Raw genomic sequence first — 22,284 nt, forward strand, 5'->3', positions numbered from 1 at the left:
GACTAAATGTTTCACAAAAGATTAGTTGGCTCAGAATTGCCAAAAGAAAAGTGACATTTTACTACCGACAGCAATAGCTTTTTAAATTTGTACAGCCTTTACATTTAAAAAAAATTGGCTGCTTGCTCAACTTTACAGTCCAAAAAGATGACAGAAAAGTAACAAGAGGTTCTTAAATAATTAAAGACTGATGAGGTAGACATGGAAAAAAAAAAGAAAGTGCTTCCAGAAATTAGGGAATTCAAAACAAAATTGAATAGTAACCATATCCATTAAAAGGAAGGCGAATTTCAGTTTCAAATTCTAACTAGTGTAGAATTGTTTCACAAGGAGTTGCTGAGGTAAATAGCATAAAATGGGTTTATTCTAGACAGCCACAAAGCAGAAAAAAGAAAGGTGTAGAAGGTTGGACGGATTGTTTTAGTGGAGGTAGGATGGCAGAAGGCATGTGGAGCATAACACAGCCATTGATCATTTTAACAAAAACCTGTTTGTGTCAAACTCAATATGATGCAGAAGAAATCTAATCCCAACATTAAAAATTACTCCAATTACAAAATTCAAAGGCTCATTTGTGTGTTACTGTTTGAATAGACCTGGTATAAATAGAATTTAAGCAGGAAACAACTTAGGAGTGAGATACTGAAACCACCAAAGCAGTTAAAAAAATGCAAGCTACAATAGCTGGCCCATAGAAAGGCTTAAGCAAGATTCTAAGAAAATTACTATGCACTCATTTGTGAGGACCAAAGTATATTTATTCATTTTAATTCATCAGAATAACAATGCAGTGATTATAATTTGAAGACTACTACATTTATGGAAGATATTTTCCTAAAGACAACACTTTCCCAATCCAGACTGGCATCTTGAGGTTTTCATAATATTATACAATATATCCATTGAATAGTTTAGAAGTTGTGCGATAAAGTGACTTTACTTCTGAGCTGGGATAAGATCATCGATAGCCTGACGCTTTTCAAGGCGTTTCTCCATTTCAATTAGCAGCTTCACACCATCGACTACCATTTGAACCAATTCGACCTCAGAGAAACCCAAACGATCAGCATTGGAAATATCAAAAATACCACCAACTGCAGCAGTATCAACACCACCTAACAATGAGAAAGCAATAAATATCACTAAGTTAGAGTTGTAATGAAATACTAAAATCCAATTGACCCAAAAAGACAAAGCAGTTTCCCTTTCAAGTAAATTTAAAGTCATTAAGATACATTGTCTGTTTTAGGATGTGAATATGCCAGACAGGCAGGCAACAAAAAGTGGGATTTAATTAACAATTGCAATAAAAAAAAAGTTTTAAATTACACCAAGTTCCTTTTAAAAGATAAATTGCACAGGCAAATTGCAAAAGCAACACATCCACAAAAGCCTTTCAACAGTTTTTTTGAAACTGATCCATAAAATAAACAAGCTTAGCTGTGTCATGGAAAAATAGAATGTAGAAAGGAAATGAAAAAGACTAAAAAAAACTTTTACTTCAGTATTTTTCCAATATTGTAATGTAGTCTGAAGTGAATCATGCTTTAATCTTGTGACAGTGCTTAAAATTACAAAATAAAAATAGCAACTACATACACTAGATCTGCGGGTGGGGGGGGGGGAAAAGAATGTCAAATCAAGTGATAATCCAAAGACTGGTTTAAGTTTATTCACAGAATCCAAATTAGGCCCAATAGATAAACCTGATCTCTCTCAAAAGGATGACACGAACAACCAACGTACAAGTAGTTTCCAACACCAATGCAGAAAATAATGGTCTTTCTTTGTAAAATTGGCTTTGTTCTAAACTACTGTCAATCTCATCTCAAAGGTATGAGCTTTGATTCTTCATATATTTGTTCTTTTCCTTGAGCATTTTATTTGTAGATCCCCCCCACCCCCATCTGTTTGCTAGCAAGCTAGGCAATTGTTTAAGACATTAAAGTGCTTTTGAAAGCAGTAAATCTAAGCTGCATTGTAGGGATGGACTTCATCCTCTCCCACCAGAAGTGTTAAAGGCATATGCATACAATTCAGCAGCTAGCTTTTCTAGCATCTACCAGCTTTTCTGACATCAGAAAGGTGTTGGGTAGTTTGTCTGCTCAAGGGCCTATTAAAGCCTTCAAAATGCCTCAGATGATCACACAGGATTCATCCCATCACCTACATTTTGCCTGTCAAGAAAGACCACTGCCATGTGGTGGCCCAGCAGGTGAGCAGAATGTATATTCTTTCGGTTCCCCAGAGGCACTCTCCTTCTAGAAGGGGACTTTTGCCCCATTAATGTCCTTAACCCTCTGTCTGGCCTCTTGAACCCAGCTCTCAATCCCAAGTAATGGGTAACACGTGGTCAGAGCAGTGACCACTGCTCTCAGCTGACAGTGCTGGCACAGATGCCTGGTAGCTTGCAAATCAGACTTCCTCCAAAAGGAAGGGCTAGTCTCACGTGCCTGGATAGACTCGGTTCCAAACCTTTAGTCAGGACAACCATGGAGAACATAACAGGAAAAACAGCAACCTAAACCTCATGCATTCTGTCTTACTTTGTAAAGTTCAGCTTCTTTTATATGTACTTTAAAGATGGATACAGAACCCCATCCTGGACTTGCCATTTAATAAAAGAAAAAATTTGAGTTCTCATCACTTATCTTAACCAGCTTCCATAAAAGAGGTCGAGGCACCTCAATTCTTAAATAATCAGGTGGCAATCTGAATTCTAGGAATGAGTGACTGTTATATCCACTTTATCTGAAATGGTTCTCTGGTTTGTACTTGAAGGATCAATCACTAATTATGCAGACCAAAAATTTACAAGAGTGCTCAATTCATACTTTGACGGTCTCAAAGTGTTCTGCAACAATTGTAGAATCTTGAAAAATAATTGTTTTCACCATTTTGCCAAATGCATGTTGTAGATTCAGTTGCCAATAAATTTAGAATCCATATTTGGCTAAAAAATTAATTTAGAAATGAATGGATGGTCAAGGATAGCCAGTATGATTCATTATTAATTTTGTGTCAAAGAGAAGATGCATGAAACACATGTATATGACTGCCAGTATGTTGCACAAGTGGCCTTTTCAGAAGGGCACCAGGAGGCAGCTTCCAGTTAGATTGGATGCTAACATTGAAGATGGCATCCTCATACCTAATTTTCCAAGTCTCACAAACTAATTTAGAAGAAGTTTATTCCACCACATCTTGTTGTTTCAAGATTAAAAAAAGGAGGTACTGGACTTGATTTCAGGCACAGGTATTGGTCACTGTTTAAAACATGTCAGAGACGCAGGATGTACTTGAACATCTATATGAGCTTCCAGCCAGAATGCAGGAAATGAGATCACAGATGCCAATATTCCAGAAAACAAAATTATTAATCTGCAGCATAGCTGGAGGGCAAAGTGAAGAGCAAGCTACAGCAGAAGGCTGATGGATTTTGCACAAAGTACTTGAGGTCTCAAGAAGCCTGCCAAATGGAATTGGGACAATGTCACGGAGCAAGGAGGAATCCAGAACCAACTTGGCACAGGACTTTTTAAAAAGCTTGGAACCCGTCTGTTCCAGTCTTGGAGCAGTGGCCAACTCCATCAGCACATTTGTGAATTCCAATATAACTTTTCATTTATAGCCAACATCACAACTGCATTCCCATCACATTATAGCTACCTGGAATCTCTTGCTCTACTGCCTGCAATTAGGATGCATTGAAAAGATTTGCAGGTTGATGTTCAACTGGTTTGATTATGTCATGAATACATGTTCCTTGGCTATTAGGTCCTGGAGCAGATCTTGAACCCATGGCATCTAATTCAGATTAACTTGGTTCAAGTCTGATCTTGCATGATAACAAAGTTGTGGCTAATATTGTTCAAAAAGGCTTGCAGGATCTTAACTGTAGAGCTAGTTGCTTCCTAAGATGGTAAGGATACTGCTCTGGACAAGTTACAGTGGACCATGACTCAAAAGCTAGTTGTCTTCTTGAAGGCATCTTTCATCTTCATACCACCACACGGTTGATGCCCATCCAAGATGGTGCACCTCTCAGGGCTTTCAGAGAGAGTTACTTGGTAATCTTTCAAGTTCATCTAGGAGTGTATATTTCTCATGGACTGTTAGCAGCCTTCCAAAATCCAAGATAAAGCCACTGAACATTGCTTAGATAATAATAGAGGAAGGTCACCAAAAAGAAATGTTGTAATGACTAGTGACAAACATAGGCAAGATGTCAGAATGTTGTTAAATGGAGATTAAGAATTACTGGTATCGAATTGAAGATTTCGTGGACAGCCTAACCATTTAAAAAAAAAAAGGGGCTGGCTATATTCTAGCATCTCCAACAACCCATTTTTAGTGTGCTAATAGCAGTGTCCTTGTGTCACTGGGGTTTTGTACAGCATGCAAACCACCAGCAGTCTTGACATGCACTACAGAAATCCCCTCGAGTGGAGGTTTCAGCACTGAAAGCATTACTTCAGCATGTCAATGCTCTAATCTGATTAGATCTTATTTCCTAATTTTATGTATTGTGCATGTAAATGTTGATTGTGGCTGATTGACAATGTGCACATTGACAGCAGTTTGCCTTCATTATAGCTACCCTATCTCATTATAGTGGCTTAATGATAGCTGGAACAGCAGACTAGAAACACAATGAATGCTTGCCAGGAAACCAGGAAGTGCTGATGAACAACAAATTGGAGAAACTCCACAGGTCAGTGACACAGACACATCAGTGAACCAGTAAATATTGCAAATAACACTAGCATGGTAGAGTCAGAATCATAGAATTTGTTGCCACACAGTCTCCTTCACAACTGTTGGTAAATGTAAAGGAGTTTACAGCTTTCCTGGAGTTTCTTAGCCACAAGAAATTCTAAAGCAAAACTTCTACCAATATGATTGATTGTAAGAGTTACTTGTTTGAAGAAGAAATTCTATTGTGCCAAATTCTTACATTTGGTCAGTTCACCTTGGATTATCTGTCTAGCACTTTATTGCTAGAATGTACTGTATAATATTCAGGGCTTTGCAACAATGTACTTTCTAGGCAAGATCAACCTACCTGTACCACGTTTCTGCAGTCGCAGCTTTTTCAGAATTTCACCAAAGTTTTCATTTTTGCTGAGATTAGGAAGCTTCACATGGACGCCAGCACGGAGACCTGTTCCCAGGTTAGAGGGGCATGTCAGGATGTAGCCAAGGTGCTCATTCCACATAAATGCACGACTATTGTTTTTGAAGACATTTTCGATCTAGAATTTTGAAAAGACAAAAATGTATTCAAAAAAAAAACCACCACAGGCTTTTGGCTTTTACCAACCCAATGGTACAGATCTGTACCTTTGTTAGCCCTGTACAGAAACGGGTGAAGACTTCTTTCATATTTCCACCTTTCTGCATGGAAATGACTCGAAGATGATCTTCTTCATTTACCCAAACTAAGAAAGTCTTATTGTCATTGTGCCTAAAAAAAGAGAAAACTGATTAATTTGTAACCAATCAGTAATTTTCAATTTATTAAAGTCAGTGCTAGTGTATACAGTCACAACTAAATATTGTGCATTCGACAAAAACTCAATTAAAATAATTACATTTGACTTGTCACATTCATGTGAGCTCCAGGCTAGTCCCATTTATCTGTCCTTTCCCTGTAGCCCTGCTAATTTCACTTCACAATTGTCCAATTTCCTCTAGAAAGCCACAATTAAATTTCTACCCACCATCTCCATAGTGTATTTCAGATCCTAGCCACTTGCAGCTTAAAGACAAAACAAAAACTCATGTCTGGCTCTTATGTCAATCAGGTTAAAAACTGACACTAGTTTTCAACCCTTCAGCCAATTGAATCATTTCTGCCCATCTACTGACCAACCTCCATAATTTTGAATACTGCAATTCAAGTTGCCTTTCAGCATGCTCATCTAATGAAAGCATCCACAGCTTCTCCAATTTAATTGTGCAACTGATATTGCTCATTCCAGAATCTCAAATATTTCCAGTTCCCTCTCCAATGCACTTATGTCCTTCAGGTAGTGATGAGTGATGTCACTGGACAAATAATCTGGAATCCCTGAGTAATGCCTAGGGACATGGATTCAAACTGCACCAGGATAGTTGGAAGAGATTTAATTGTCACATTAAAAAAAACACATAGGGAATGAAAGCTACTCACAACAATGACCACAAAACTACTTAATTGCTGTAAAAACCCATCTGGTTCTCAAATATATCTTAGAGGGAAGGAAATCTGCATCATTATCTAGTCTTGCCTAGCTACACATGACCCAGAACCACAATGCAGTTGCTTTGGATACTCTTGAAGGGATATTGATGGACAAGAAATGCTGATCTCATCAGCCATGCTCACATCCCACAACTTGTGTATACCTAAACGTGTACACAAATATTCCAATGAGACCAAACCAGTGTTTTTTTTAGATACACATTTGTCATAATTTCCTTACTTTTGCAAGCAAAGGAACTGGCTTTAAATTGTGGATTTATATTTACTCCCTTAGAGTGCACTTCTCTGGTCTTCTAGCACTTGCTCATATTCAGGCAATGTTGGAAGATTACAGCCAACACTTAAAGAAAAGTAAGAATGGAAGTTCTGCATGTGTTGGTTTGGATCTCAAGTCCTGGTGTCTTATCAGGCAGAAGTTGGTTTGTCCAATCTATTGTTAGCAGAAGTTATATATTTGTTTTAAAGAATCAAACCAATATATTCTGTAACAAATTCAAAGACACCACCTTCTTTGAGAGTGTTATGTTGCATTGCGTGAAGACAGTCTGCACTTGTGTTTGCAACATCGGTTGGGGGGAGGGAAGAAGAGGAAGGCAAGCAGTAGCACCTGCTAGTATTCAAAATTTGTAAAATGCCTAAACTCACTTTTACACAATCCACCATAAACACTTGCAAGGTTATTATATAGGAACTTGTATTGGTTTAATTACCAATACAAAGTTCTTTCCAACTAAACTACGGAAATAAATTAAACCATGTTGGTGACCAAAAGGAGGAAACAGACTACATTGCGGAAACACCGACTTCTGCATAATAAACCTAACAATGAGTAATGGCTATACAGTGCATGTACATGCAAGCCAATTGAAAAGTAAGCTTCTAAAATAAAAGTCCAAACAGCAACCCCTTCCAGACCATCTTTGCAGAAAGCTGAACTTTCTCCCAAACTGTCCTCCACTTCAATATGGCTTGTATAACTTTCTAACTGCACAGTTATTTGCTAGTAGAGACAGAAAAACTACTAGCTGCTGGTTAATTTTAAAAAAAAAGCACTTTAGGCTAACTTTACTTCGGAAATTGATAAACCCACCCTGCATTCAGTACATTAACTATTAATACAGTGCTTCAGCAACCAGCATTCAAAAGAGATGAAATAGTTTCAAATAAGCAAGCATTTCATTAGTTCTCGATTCCCACCAAGAACTGACCAGATGCCTCTGCCATCAGGCCAATCACGTGCCATCCCAGAAGCCAACAGCAGTGGAGACACAGGCTTGTCAAACAGGAAGTGGTCATCAATTAGATTCTGCTGCTCCTGGTCAGTCATGTTCTTCAGGGCGTAGTATTTTCCAGTAAACTCACCATCCAGACTTCCCAAAGCTAGTGAATAAATTATTATTATTATTATTATTATTAATAATAATAAAAAAATTACTTAAATTAGACTAGAGAATTTCCAAATTTAACAGTTTGGCTTGATTACATTGTTAAGTCAAAACCTCAAATGAGAAAAAGGAAAATTAAGCAAAATATCAAGGTTATTTAAGACATGGCAAATAAAAGATTAAATGACTGCCATTAACTCTTATTCAGAAGACTAAATATTGGGCTTGGAGAGGCTACATTTTAATCAAATGAAAACATGTGCAGCTGTCAATTAAACAAACACAGATTACAGGGACCAAATGATGCAAATTTTGAAAGCTTGGGCAAGCAGGTTTCCCCTAAAGTTCATTAATTTGGGCAGAATTGGTCTTGAGTCATGAGAGATGTTTCAGTAAAAACCTGATGATAGTCAACAGCAGGGATACCTCCAGAGACTGCAGGGCAACAGAAAGGTTGCTTTACTCTCAAAAGTGAAATCTAATGTATCTAGGCCCATGGTTCTTAATCTTTGGTCTCCTTGGGGACTCCTGCACAGACCTTTCAAGAATTCTACAATAGAGGATCAACACACAGGTGTATGATTGTATAGGATGCCATGTTTGAGGATAAGCAAGCCAGCAAAGGCTTGCTTTGTTCTCCATGCTCACTATAGTATACTTCCCAGTTATTCACTACCGTCCCCTTACACTTTTACTGTTCTGCTGTTCCTAGGCTGAAGTCCTCTCAGGATCTTGCTGTGGATAAAGTGACTCTGCAATGAAAAGTGAGCATTTTTTTCACTCCAATGTAATGTAGTTGCCCTTTTTCCTTAAAAGTGAAGGCATTGTATCCAAGGGGGTTCACAAGTTTATAATATTTAATTTAGAGGAGAGTCTGAGTACTTCCAGTTAGTTGTACAGCGCAGAAACAGGCCCTTTAGTCCAAATCATCATGCTGACTAAATACCCTAAAATCAATCTAGTCCCATTTGCAAACATTTGGCCCATATCCCCCTAAACCTTTTCTATTCATATACCCATCCAGATGTCTTAAATGCTGTAATTGTACTAGCCTCCACCAATCCTTCTGGCAGCTCATTCCATACATGTACCAACTTCAGAAAAAGTTGCCAACAAATCAGTTTAAAATTTTTCTCCTCTCACCTTAAACCTATGCTCTCTCGTTCTGGACTTCCCTATGCTGGCAGGGGAAAAAAAAAAGGAGACCTTGGCTATTCACCCTATCCATAGCTCTTTATTTTCTAAGCCTCCAAGGTCACCCATCAACCTCTGATGCTCCAGGGGAAATAGACCCAACCTATTCAGTCTCTCTTTTTGCTCAAATCATCCAGCCCTGGCTTTTCAGGTTTAACAGCATCTTTCCTATAGCAGGGAGACTAGAATTGAATGCAGAATTCCAAAAGTGGCCTATCCAATGACTGTACAGTCACAATATGATTTCCCAACTTCCATACTCAATGCACTGACCTATAAAGGCAGTATACCAAATGCTTTTTTTTCATTACTGTGTCAACCTGCAACTCCACTTTCAAGGAACTATGAACCTGCACCCAGTGGTCTGTTTGGTGACACTTCCCAGGGTTGGATCATTAATCCTGCATTGATTTGTCTTATCAAAAATGCAACATCTCACATTTGTCCAAATTAAACTCCATCTGCCACTTCTTGGCACAATAGCGCATCTGACCAAGGTCCCATTCTGCTGAAATAACCTTCTTCACTGTCCACTACATCACCCATTTGGGGTCACCCACAAACTTACTAACCATTCCTCCTATATTCATAGGAAAAAAGCAGTTGTCCCAACATTGCCACAAGGATCAAAATCACTGATCATAGGCCTCCAATCTGACCAGCTCTCTACCACCACCCTCTGTCTACTACCATCAAGCCAATTTTGTCCAAATGACTAGCTCTCACTGGATTCCATGTGATCTAACTTTGATGACCAGTCTACCATGCAGAACTTGAAGGTCTTGCTGAAGTCCAGAAAAAGCCTCCAGTCTTTCAACATCTCACCCATGGCTATTGATAAAAAAATCTCTCAGCAAGGGGGCCAGCAATCTCTTCACTTGCTTCCCACAAAGTTCTAGAAGTGTGTCCTGGAGATTTATCCATCTTTATGCACTAAGACGACAAGCATCTCCTCGACTGTAATAAGGATACTTAAGATATCACTATAAAATTTCTCCAAGTTCTCTAGCTTCCTTATCCACAGTAAGTATTGACAAAATACTCATTTAGTATCTTATCCATCTCCAGTAGTTCTACACAGATGGTCTTGATTATCTTCAAGGTGCCCTATTTTCTCTCTACTCTTTTGCCCTTAATGTATTTGTAGAAAATTGCTGGATTGTCCTTAACCCAATTTGTCAAAAAAGAATCTAGCAACTACAGAAAAAAAGTTAGAAAATCACTTGATCTGAATTTTTGACAATTGCAGAATCTTTCAATGCAACTCAGTTGTTTCAATAACTTGCTTAAAATTAATGGAGAGAAAGTCACACTTACGGAGATGACCCCAAGGTGAGCCACATTTATATCACCTGACAAAAGGAGCCATGCCCAATATTCATAAGCATAGTTTCCCAAGCTTTGCCAGGTTCTGCGATGGCCAGAATTGAAAGAAAGCAATGCTAGGAAGCCCCACTTTATCCTAAATGTCAGTGTTGATGATGATTGAGCTTCAGGTAGGTGTAGTTCCCACCCACACAGGTTATCTGCAGCCTGATGTGCTGTATGTGTGTACTCCAGCCTAATTATAAGCCACTCCAGGATAGTATGTGAAGGGTAGTGTAAACAGTTCAGGCTGTATGTTTCCATTTTTAAACAAAATTGCAAACCTGCCACTTAATTAAATTACCGTCACTCTTGCTGAAAGAAATTGTCTCAATGCTGGTGTTGAGAACTAGAAGGAATCCACATCCCTCTTTAGCATATGAGCAGCGATTTGAAAAAAATGGAAGAGCTGGGAACAAACTGAGGATACCAGCTTGCTAACCTTCATTTATAGCAAGAGGTTACCTCACCTGAATATAAAAGGGTACAATGTAATTTTTCCTCAATTCGTCAGTTCTGTTTTGAATAATTCAGTCAAAGTTGAAGCCAAAAAGAGATTCCTGCAATTATGCAAGTCATAAAATAATTTCATCAAAAAAAAGCAATTTTAAGAAATTGCAGAAGACTGAAAACATTCCTTTTTTCATTTTCTGAGCTATGTTGTGGGATTATAGTGTAAAGTAAATATTCAGGGCTTTTCAGATTTCATTTAAACTTTGTAGGCTATAAACTGAAACACATGATTCCTAGAGCTTTGGCAATAAGTCAGTTACATTATTGCTTTCAGGGAGTGTCAGCAGCACCAAGAACTTGTTATTCACCCATTCATGCTATATTTGTACTTCAGCCCATGACCTTTATATTACTCACTTGTACCAGATAGGAGGAAATAATTATCTGGTGACAGCTCAAATTTTACTGGGTTTTCAAGCAATTGAAGTAGATACATTTAAACATCTTTCTTTATAGGAAAGAATGACTTTTTTTACATATAGAGGAATATTCTCCTCTTTTGGTTTTAAGGCACACAGTTAACATTACATTCATATACATTGGCTGTTTCATTCCAAGAATTAATGTGTTTAAAATCCACATTGTTTGAAACAAGAGGTCACAAGCACAGAGTACAACAGTCATTCTCTTCCATAAATGGATAAGTATGTGGGTTACAGTTTCAGATGTAGTATTTACAGTTAAGTGGAGCATTAGATTTGCCAGAAGCTGCTCTTAGCTTGAAAAAAGTGTTTAAGGAAGTATACTGAAAAAGGAGATTATTCCAGTTCCCATTTCATGCAAGACTCATGTTCTGACTGAATTAAACTAGTAGGAGCTTTAACTTTTGGGCAGAAGGTAATGTAGAATTTTTGAAAAAAAAACACACCAGCATTGGAACTTGAAAACAATAGAGAAACACCAGGGTAGGGGCAAATGAATATTAAAAGACAATAAAGATAATTTAAAAACTAGAGTAAATTTAATTATAGACTGTACTATCAAATAATTGAGCTCAATGCTGGTTTTAGATGATACTTGTGAAGTAAAACATTTTCCAATGCCTTTGATGGTTCAGATTAAATATTAAAGATAAAATTGAGCAATTCAGTGACATCATCCATTTGACTTTACCTTCCTCTGAGAGTTTCTCAATAGCACGACGCTCCCCTCTACTGCAGTGAGGGGGAAGGCAGAAGCCACATATACTGCGACCTGTGCGGACTCTGCTGCTCAGCACATAATTGGAATCTAGGTCATCACCACCCTTAAAACAAACACAATCATATTTATTTCTTCCTTTGTGGGTTGTTAATCTATTAAAAATGGAATAATAGATGCAAGTGACCTCAATATTAACCAGACTTAATTACAATCCACCAAAAAGGGAATGCAATGCCAGCTTGGCTAGGCTTTTTGCTCACTTTCCAACTTATAACCTTATTTGGCAGCAGTTATATTGAATCATGTAGAAAAGCAATACAATTTCACATCTAGCATTAAAATTGGCAAGTAGCCAAATGGGCTTAAGTATTCCTAAAAACAGCAGTATGACAGAATACAAACTCACTTGCAATGTCAGTTCATTCAATAAATAACTCCAAGTAAGTAGATCAAGTTTAAAAACTAAATTGCTCAAGGCGTTCAGATGAAAAGGTGCAATACATAAATACCTTTAACTGGATACTGTCTGTAATCTCAGAAATATAAAAAAAAAGTGGTGAAAATGACCAAATAAAATCAAAGTTTAATTTCCACACAGAGCAATAGGAGGAGGCAGAAAAAGGGTTTTCCTTGAATATAAAGTTTGCAAAAAACAACAATCCTAATTTGATTATTGTCCTACAATGCATTGATGTACATCTCATTTTATGCATGAATACTTCTTTGCATTCTCCTTCAGTAGAAACAGGCTGACACCAATGCAGCAGAGGGAATGCTGCATTGTTAGAGCTGTCCTCTTTCAGAAAAGACATTCAACTTTCTAAGCCTTTCTGTTATCACATTGAAACAAAGACCCCTGGACCCTCTTGAGAAAGGAGAGAGAGAGAGAGAAAATTGTCCCTTGTATTTGAGTGGGTTAAAAAAAAAACACTCTGATCATAGTCATGCTGCCATTGGCAAACTCTTGCTACGTGCAAATTGGCTGCTTTATTTCTACACTACAGGATGTCAAGTGTACCTAGTTTGCTATAAACGAACATTTCTGGTATGGTCGGTGGTCATGTATGGTACGATATCAAGACAAGTATTTTTAGTTCCATTTAATACTAGCTAATCACAGCTAGTGTTGAGCTGTAGTATTGTTGGACATTTTATCAAAATCTTTGTAACTTGTACTACTCAAGTGTATTAAATGAAAATGTCAAAAGAAAAAGGAAAACATTTTATATTGAATGGGAAGTACATGCTGGCTGGTTAAGAAGTTAGCAAAGGCATTGCTGTTGAGAATGCACCAGTTAGGTGACTGACAGTTAACTGCCAAGTTTTTTAAAAAAAAATTAGTCAAAGCAATACTCCAAGAATGGTATCAGAATGGGTGTAAGCTATTTCACTAAGTTGAAACAGGCAGTGTATATACATTCTCCATGGCAGCAGTTCTACTAATCATCCACAGAATACTCTAATGGTCTCACTTGACTATAGAAAATGCTGAAAAAGTGACCAAATGAATTCAAGAGGGCAATTTAAATGTTTAATTTCCATGTAAAACAATGTCGGAGATAGAGAAAGTTTTCCTTTAAAATAATTTTTTTTTGCAATGAACACTTTTACATTGGTATTCTTTCACATGGGGTTGGACCGAAGGGTCTGATTCCATGCTGTACATCTCTATGATGGTATGTCCTGATGAGCATAATAAAAAGATTCAACAAAAATACCTCTCAGTAATACTATCATTTGTTAAAACTAGCATAGGGAGATCACAAGTCAAGCCTTGCCAGTCCCATTAAAGGCATCATAGCAAGTTACAAAAATTCCTCCAGGCAGCGATTCTCGATGTTAAAAAAGTAGCATCAAAACTGAAATCAATAGATTCTTCACAAGGTTGCACAACATTAAAATAATGTTAGCAAATGCTCTGACAATCATTTAGCCTAGTAGAAGTATCTATGTAATGCCAGTTAAAATCCTTCCAGGTCAGAAAGTGTATAGTAGCAATTTTACATTCATTTACTCTTAAAATGTTAAAAACAATCCATTGTATTACTTGCACAGGTGCTCAACCCACAGGAGATTCAAGGTGGCAGTTCACCACAACTTTAAGGAGCAACTAGGGATGAACAATAAATGCTGGCCAGCTAACGACATCCACATCCCACAAATGAATTTTTAAAAATTCAATTAGGAAGAGATCCCTCACCTTGAGATTCTCATGGTTAAGATCAGTTTTATGCTTATCAGTAGGTTTGTAGCCACCGTGACGATCCCGAATGACTGGATCAAAGAGGTCCTTAAAAACCACATATGATTCTTCATCACCAGCTACACAACCTACTGTCATAATAAATGGGTGACCTGTACAGAAAAAAAGCACTTTAATGAATTTTAAAAGTAATCTGTAGCATCAGAAATATGTTGCTTTTAGCTTTTCTAATTGAGAACAACTTTTTCCAATCTTAGAACTGGATTGCAATACTGACCATCAAGTCTTCCAAAATACTTGCTTACTTCAATTGAGGTATACACGTTGATATAGAAACCATCGAGACGGTCGTGCAATGATATACAAGGATTGGTCTTACGTTCCTTGACAATAGCGAATTTATAAGCAGACAAGAAAAAAAAAAATCACTCAAGACTAGAGTGGTGCTGGAAAAGCACAGCAGGTCACGCAGCATCCGCCAAAAATGATCACCCGGGCCACTAAGACAATCGAGTGGAACTCGATTAGTGAAGGAACTGGCCACTCATTCAGCCGATTGAAAAGTTTTACCGGGGTAATCAATCTCTGTAAATCATCGAGAGTAAAGCCAATGGGATTGGACTTGAGTTTCAATGTCCAGCATTTTGGCCATGTGGTTGTTGCGTTTGCTCAGATCAGAGCATTCTTCTGGGTATAATCTCTTCATCTTGAACGCGGTCATTTAGAGGTGCAGGGGGAAAATCACAACTACATTGAAATGAAAGCATAAGACGGATCATATCCCGGGTACCATCTACTATCTCTTCACAGAAGGTCGCTGCCGCGCAGGTATAATCCAATTCAATAATGCTTAACAACCTAGAGGCTAAAAATCAGAAGCATACTTTAAATAGTGTTTCGATTTTAAATTAATGATCCAAATCAATTATGTAATGGGTCGTCAGGGCAGGCTTTAAACACAACCAATATAAGGTCGGGGTTAGTATACATTTCCCAATTAATTTCTTAATGTTTTTTTGTAGAGCAACGCTTCTGTACGGAGGAAAGCAGATGGCTCACAGTACGGGTTTACCTGGGTTGTCAATCCCAGTCTGAATGACATCGTCAAGGGTAAATCCGCTGGAGGTTTGCTTATCTCTCAGCTTGCTATACATCTCCAGGGTCAGGACTTTAGCCATGTGGTTGTTATGTTGGCTCAAATCCGGGAATTCTTCTTTCCCGGAATATTTCATCTTCAGAAGGTTGTGACTATTGCTGAATGGCATGGTAACCACTTTACTGCGAACACAAACAAGAGTTTTAGAAATCACATTTTAAAAGACGGACTTTGAATAGTTTTGGTCCCAGCACTTCAAATATAATGGAGTCCCATTTGCGGCTATTAAAAAAACACGCTATTCAGCTAGAAAGCTGCTTTATAAACCGTTAATTCGAGAACAAGTTAACCGAAATTTGTATAGTGCTTGAAACAAATGATGTTAGTAAACTTCTGGACGATAACAGCAAAGTCTCTAGCATCTTTCAGACACTTTTCTTTCATTTCTAGGTCTCGGTCTCCGAAAATAATTTACGATTTCGTGATTTTATTTATTTGAAAAAAATAGATTTTTGACATTGAGCTTTTAATACTTTTGCCCTTCCGACATTGTGGATTAGTGAACAATAATCTCTTGATTATTTCAGAATTCTTTCGTATTGCTGAAGACACTATTGGATTCTCAAATAACCTTCCGATTACGTAAATTCCTCGTCCTTCATGACCCTTTCCCGTTGTATTCTATGTAAATTTGAGGACAACTCAAGTACAGCAGCTATCTACGTGTTAAAATCCAGATGTTACAGATTAAAACCAATGGATTAGCACAAATACCGTTCTTGATCCTTTCAGGCTTGCTGGATTCTCTCTTAGATGCACAAAAATTAAATTTGAATGAAGTTTCCAATATTAAAAGCATTTTACTTCCTAGGAAACTTTCATCAAGATAGAGACAATCCATGAACTCTAATAAAATTCCTTCAATCCTGCTTTATCAGTCAGTCAATGCTCAGGAGAACGCTCGGAGCCAAATTGCATCCGAGTGAATTATTTTAGAGGTAGGGAACGAGGAGTATAAATGTACAACTACAGTTGACTGTTTCGTTTCATTTCAAAATTATTTTAATTCACCTTTTCGAATGCTTTGCAATTTATTATATTTGCACTGATGCATCTTGCTAGAGTTTGCATTGAGAGTAAATACATAATAGCTTTGAAGCAAAAGATTGCAAATTATAGGATAGCGTTTAAACTGTTTTTTTTAATAACCTTACCTGAATGATGAGGATTTTTTTTGTTTTAAGAAACCAGTTTAATTCTCAGCCTGCTCTTCCCTCCTCAGCCTATCTCCACGCTACCCTGATTGGTGTCCAAGCGTTCCACACGTCCCCATTGGATTATATAGCGCGGCGAGAGTGCACTGCTATTGGCTGCTACTTTTAACCCCACTCACACCACGAACTGTCAATCAAAGTGGAGCCGATTACGTCATCATCACTGGCCCAAGGGCATGTCGTGTGACATCATCAGTGTGCGGTCGGAGTCCACTTGTGGTGTGGGGGTTGGTGAGTTTCTCCTTTTTTGTTATCACGTGTGTTCGTATAAGTTCTTGAAGAAAGAAGCGTTAAAGGTAAAACCTGTAACGGTTTGCCGAAGCATTCATTAAGATTGCTGGCGTTCAGAGGTTATGTGTGTGCTCCTGCGTAGGACGTTCCTACTAATGCAGGTGGTTTTGCGAGTGTGTTATTACCAACACTCGGTTTGCCCCAGACTACCTTAGGTTTGTTTTACACACTGAATTTCAATTTAGCTTAGGTCTGGGCACCTATGAGGCGGCTTCTGGGCCACCATCATCAGAATTGTATTCAATAACAATATGTAAATTCATTGCCGTGTACATCTCTCAGCCTACCATGTCACCAAACCAGAGAATTGATCAGCTGAGAACATATGCCGCAGCACCATATATTCCTTAGAATGAGTTGGTGTCACACTCATCACAGGCATGTACCCTAAATAGCATATGTGATGGACAGAACAAAGTATTCTGCAATCAGTGGATCAGGTCAAAACTCTGCAGTCCTGCTATGTTTAGTCATATACAGTATAGCAGAAGAAAATTAAACCAATCAGTAAAGGAGACTGTGTGAAAGTCACTATCCTCATTGATTGGAGCCTGCATGTCAGTGCAAATGAAACTTAAAGCATTTCAACTATCTTTAGCCAGTAGAGTGAAGAGGATGGTGCATCTCAGTCTTTCCTGAGGTCCCAAACATCACATACTAAACTTTTTTTTTAGGGAAGACAATTTATTATCCTTACCCTGACTGACCTGTGGCTCAACATTTCAACTCCCCCTCCCACTCCACCAAGGACATGCAGGTCCTTGGACTCCTCCATCGCCAGACCATAGCAACATGATGGCTGGAGGAAGAGTGCCTCATCTTCCGCCTCGGAACCCTCCAACCACAAGGGATGAACTCAGACTTTTCCAGTTTCCTCATCCTCCACCCCACCCCACCTTGTCTCAGTCCCAACCCTTGAACTCAGCACCACCTTCCTAACCTGCAATCTTCTTCTTGCCCACCCCATCACCCCCACCTTATCACCCTCACCTTAACCTCCTTACACCTATTGCATTTCCAATGCCCCTCCTCCCTACCTTTTATCTTAGCCTGCTTGGCACACTTTCCTCATTGCTGAAGAAGGGCTCATGCCCGAAACGTCGATTCTCTGGCTCTTTGGATGCTGCCTGACCTGCTGTGCTTTTCCAGCAACACATTTTCAGCTCTGATCTCCAACATCTGCAGTCCTCACTTTCTCCAGGCTTACATGTGACCCACAACAATGTGGCTGACTCCTAACTGTCCTCTGTGGAGGCCTAAAAAGTGACTCAATTCAAGGAAAATTGATGAGTAACAAATCCTGATCTTGCCAATGATGCCCACACTCTTATGAAATAAAAAAAATGCCAGTTTTAATCTATTACAGACCACTGCATGTGATATAATGGCTAAAGATTATGAATAAAACTATAAGCATTGACAGCAATCTGGTGTTAGTTCTGAAGATGTCATCCAGAATTAGCCATGCCCCTTGCCAAGATGTTTCAGTGAAACTACAACATTGGCATTACCTGCCCTCCAAATCATTCACCATTTTTGTCTTCTCTCCAAAAACCGATCAAATCTAATTTGGCCAATTACCACTCCATCAGTGTATTCTCAATCCAGTGTAATGTCAGGAATTGCATCATTGAGTGTGCCTTCAATTGGCACTTAACTCTGTAATAACCAGTCTGTCAGTGGTTTGTTTGAGTTCCACCAAGGTTATGAACCTCTGACCTATTTACAGCTTTGATCTGAACATATTTAATAGAGTGGAAATCAACAAATGAGGTGAGAGTACTGGTCCTGAATCAGAGAGTACTTGTTGGATGTAGATTCAAAGACTAAGTCAATGCAATCTTGGAACATTCTTCGTTGGTTGGAATCAACCAATTAGGAAATTGGTTGTTGTAGTTTGAGGCATTTCATCTGAAATTCAGAACACTAGGAGTTTCTCAGAGTAGTTTCCTAGGCCTGACCATTTTCAATGTTTTTCTTTATCATAGTGTCACAATTAGGGATATTGCCAAATGATTTCACAATAATCATCATTTGCAATTCCTCAGATACTGAAGCAGTCCATACCACCATATTACCAGCTTAGGCTAGTAAATGGCAAGTAATGTTTGTGCCATTCAGGTGTCAGGTAGTTAGTATTTCTAACAAGGCAAGATCTATCCATCTTTCCTTGACATTCAACTATATTACAGTTGTGAAATTCCCTATCATTGATATCCTCAGGTTACATTTACAAGAAACTTAGTTGAACCAGCTATATAAATACTTAAGCTCCAAGATCAGAACAGATGTTAGATGTTTTGCAGTGAGTCATTAAGCTCCAGACTCCCAAATGCATATTCACATTTGTGAGGTGCCTTGGAAGAGTGATAGAATACTCTTCACTTAGGCAAAAGTGAGGACTGCAGATGCTGGAAACCGGAGTTTAGATCAGTGTGGTGCTGGAAAAGCACAGCAGGTCAGGCAGCATCCAAGGAGCAGGAAAATCGACGTTTTGGAAGGACGTTTGCCCGAAATGTCAATTTTCCTGCTTCTCTGATGTTGCCTGACCTGCTGTGCTTTTCCAGCACCATTCTGATCTATACTCTTCACTTGCCTAATGAGGGTAGCTCAAACAATATTCAAGAATCTAAATGCCATTCAAGACAAAGCCCTTGATTGGCACCCCCATCCACCACCTTAAGCATTCCTTCCCTCCATCCCACCACCACAGCATTTTGGCAGCAGTATATCCTGTTTACAAAACACACTGCAACAACCCACAGCTGGTAGAACTAAAGGCTGCAGACCTGTGGATAGCTATTTAACTTTAGTTACATTTGAAGCAGACTGTCCATCAGTTTAGAATTTATTGGTAAACTCTGAATTCAATCTGATATTGTGAATTTATGTGGTGTTCAAAGAAGTTCTGTAGCGTAGAATTCTTTGGTTTAGTGTCAGAAAGTGCCTAGTCAGATGTATTACATGGCCAAGAGCAGAATAATGTACCCTGTGCTTTGGAATCTAAACCACAAAGCCTCCTTGTATTTTCTTTTGAGTAGGAAAGTCATTTTCTTTTGCAATTTAGTGCCAAATTAAGGTAGTTTTGTTTTGAGAAACTGCTTAAGCTCAGTTTGCCTAAGAACCTTGCCAAACAGTGTGGGATTGTTTATCCATTCAGTTGTGAATGGGATTTGATCTTGTAGGTAAATAGTTTAGAAATTCAGGGGATGTATGACCTAGTTCCCAATGACAGATAATTTTTAAAGCATAATATTGTACTTAAACTTAGATGCCAGTGACTGCAGCATGAGTAACATTGCATATTAGTAACCCTATTTGCACATTTATTGAGAGTTGGAACTAATGAAAGGTTATCTGTGTATATTCTGAGCTGTGATTCTAGTAGCAGTGTTAAGGGGTTTATTGTGCTAACTTGCAATGAGCAACATATTAAGTCCACATGAAACAATTGTTTCTGCTACTGTATTCTTGACACAAGTTTCATTACATCCAATAAATTAAAGTTGGATGCCTTGGCAGTCTAACTTTAACAGAATTAAAGCACTTGAACAACTAACAGAAGGGGAGCTAAGCACATTAGTGCAACAGACAAGGCTGAAGCAACAGCATTTATCCTCAACCAGAAGTAATGAGTGCATGATCCATCTTAACATTCTCCTGAGCTCCCCCATTGATCTAATCTCAATCATCAGCGAAATGGTGAATGAGGTTGTTGATGATATTTTCAAATGGTACTTGCAAACGAATGAACTGCTCACTGATGTTCAGTTTAAGTTCTGTAAAGAACACTGATATCCTGACCTCTTCCCAGCTTTGGTCTAAATATGGACTAAAGAACTGAACTCCAGAGGTGAGGTGAAAATGACTGCCCTTGACATCAAGGCAGCATTTGACCAAATATGGCATCAAAGAGCCCTTGCAAAACTGGAGTCATTGTGGAGAGTGGGGTGGGTAGAGGTGGGGAAATCCCTCCACTGGAAAGGACAAAGGAAGGAGACTAAGGAGGTCAGTCATCTTAGCCCAAGTTCTGAATCAGTGGTGCTGGAAGAGCACAGCAATTCAGGCAGCATCTGACGAGCAGCAAAATCGACGTCTCGGGCAAAAGCCCTTCATCAGGAATAAAGGCAGAGAGCCTGAAGCGTGGGGGAGAGATAAGCTAGAGGAGGGTGGGCGTGGGGAGAAAGTAGCATAGAGTAGGAAATGACCTGGGAGTTGCAGTGGGAGAGGGACTCCCTGAGATTCTTGTAGAGAGAAGAGGAAAACTTCTTCAAGGCAGGACCCAAGGACATCCCTGCAAAAATTCCTCATGTTAGTTTCCTAGGCTCAGTGACCCTCCTAAGGGTGCAATGCATGCACAATTTTCAATACTATTCATGACTCTTCAGATACTGAAGCAGTCTGTGTTCAAATGCAGAAAGAAGTGGACAATATCTGTGACACTTACTCTCTTCATTATTAACACAATTGCAGCAGTTGTGCATCCACAAGATGCACTGCAGTAACTCGCTAAAGCTCCTCTGACAGCACCTTACAAATTCACAATCTCTACCAATTGAGGGACAAGGGCAGCAGCTGCAATGAAACACCTACACCAACATGATCCCCTGCAAGCCACGTACCATTCTGACTTGGAACTGTTTTGTAATTCCTTCACTATCATTGGGTGAGAATTCTGGAACACCCTTCCTAACAGCACTATCAGTGTACATACACCCCAAGGAATGAAGTGGTTCTAGAGGTTGTTCACCAACACTTTCTCCAGGGCAGTTAGGGATGAGCAATAAACATATTGTGAAACTTCAAAGAGTTAAGAGAAGACTTTTAAGGATTTGAGCTATAGGGAGAGGCTGAACTGGCTGGGGCTGTTTTCCCTGGAGCGTCTGAGGCTGAGAGGTGACGTTATAGAGGTTTATAAAATCATGTGGGTTATGGATAGGATAAATAGACAAAGTCTTTTCCCTGGGGTGGGGGAGTCCACAACTAGACAGCATAGGTTTAACGTGAGAGGGGAAAGATATAAAAGAGACCTAAGGGGCAACCTTTTCATGCAGAGGGTGGTACGTGTATGGAATGAGCTGCCAGAGGAAGTGGTGGAGGCGAGTACAAATTGCAACATTTAAAAGGCATTTGGATGGGTATATGAATAGGAAGAGTTTGGAGAGATATGGACCGGGTGCTGGCAGGTGGGACTCGATTGGGTTGGAATATCTGGTTGGCATGGACGGGTTTGACCGAAGGGTCTGTTTCCATGCTGTACATCTCTATGACACCTTTATCCAGGGTAAATGCTGCCAGAATCATTATGCTGCAAATGTGGGCCTTTGGCCATCGAGTTCATGCCAGTACTCAGTCGAACAATCTAGGTCAGTTACATTTGCACTCTAACCCAGGAGAACTTCAAATGCCCAACTAGTTTTAGTTTATTTTTGAAATCTTGTCTCCACTTCTAAATCCTTTCAACAAGTTTCAATCCATTCTCACACATTGTGTTTTAAAAAAAGCTCACCTCACATCCCCTTCCATTTCTCTTGTTGCTTTAAATCTGTGATTTGCTCCAGTCTTTGTACCAT

General features: G+C 38.9%; 2 protein-coding genes across 2 annotated transcripts in view; one reads left to right on the forward strand and one right to left on the reverse strand.

The window, feature by feature from the left end:
* Positions 1-740: 740 nt before the first annotated feature.
* Positions 741-16,452, reverse strand: LOC122553543 (creatine kinase B-type). The gene is made up of 8 exons (XM_043697503.1): positions 16,361-16,452; positions 15,123-15,328; positions 14,048-14,202; positions 11,818-11,950; positions 7,456-7,627; positions 5,344-5,467; positions 5,066-5,255; positions 741-1,115 (listed from the first exon to the last, which is right to left on the reverse strand). Exons 2-8 carry the CDS (start codon positions 15,313-15,315, stop codon positions 937-939), a joined length of 1,146 nt encoding a protein of 381 aa, XP_043553438.1. The 5' UTR covers positions 15,316-15,328; positions 16,361-16,452; the 3' UTR covers positions 741-936.
* A 70-nt stretch (positions 16,453-16,522) lies between these two features.
* trmt61a (tRNA methyltransferase 61A) overlaps positions 16,523-22,284 on the forward strand; it is a 37,688-nt gene continuing 31,926 nt past the window's right edge. The window contains exon 1 of the mRNA XM_043697504.1: positions 16,523-16,651. Coding sequence (XP_043553439.1) covers positions 16,597-16,651 — 55 coding nt within the window. The 5' untranslated portion in view covers positions 16,523-16,596. The remainder of the gene's footprint in view (positions 16,652-22,284) is intronic.

Source organism: Chiloscyllium plagiosum, chromosome 10, assembly GCF_004010195.1.
Source record: "Chiloscyllium plagiosum isolate BGI_BamShark_2017 chromosome 10, ASM401019v2, whole genome shotgun sequence".
NCBI lineage: Eukaryota > Metazoa > Chordata > Chondrichthyes > Orectolobiformes > Hemiscylliidae > Chiloscyllium > Chiloscyllium plagiosum.

Coding starts and splice junctions, on each gene's coding strand:
- LOC122553543 (XM_043697503.1), bottom strand. CDS start 15,315: ATGCCATTCAGCAATAGTCACAACCTTCTGAAGATGAAATATTCCGGG. Junction 7,628..11,817: donor TGAGAAACTCTCAGAGGAAG/GTAAAGTCAAAT, acceptor TTTATTCACTAG/CTTTGGGAAGTCTGGATGGT. Junction 5,256..5,343: donor TCTGTACAGGGCTAACAAAG/GTACAGATCTGT, acceptor TCAAAATTCTAG/ATCGAAAATGTCTTCAAAAA.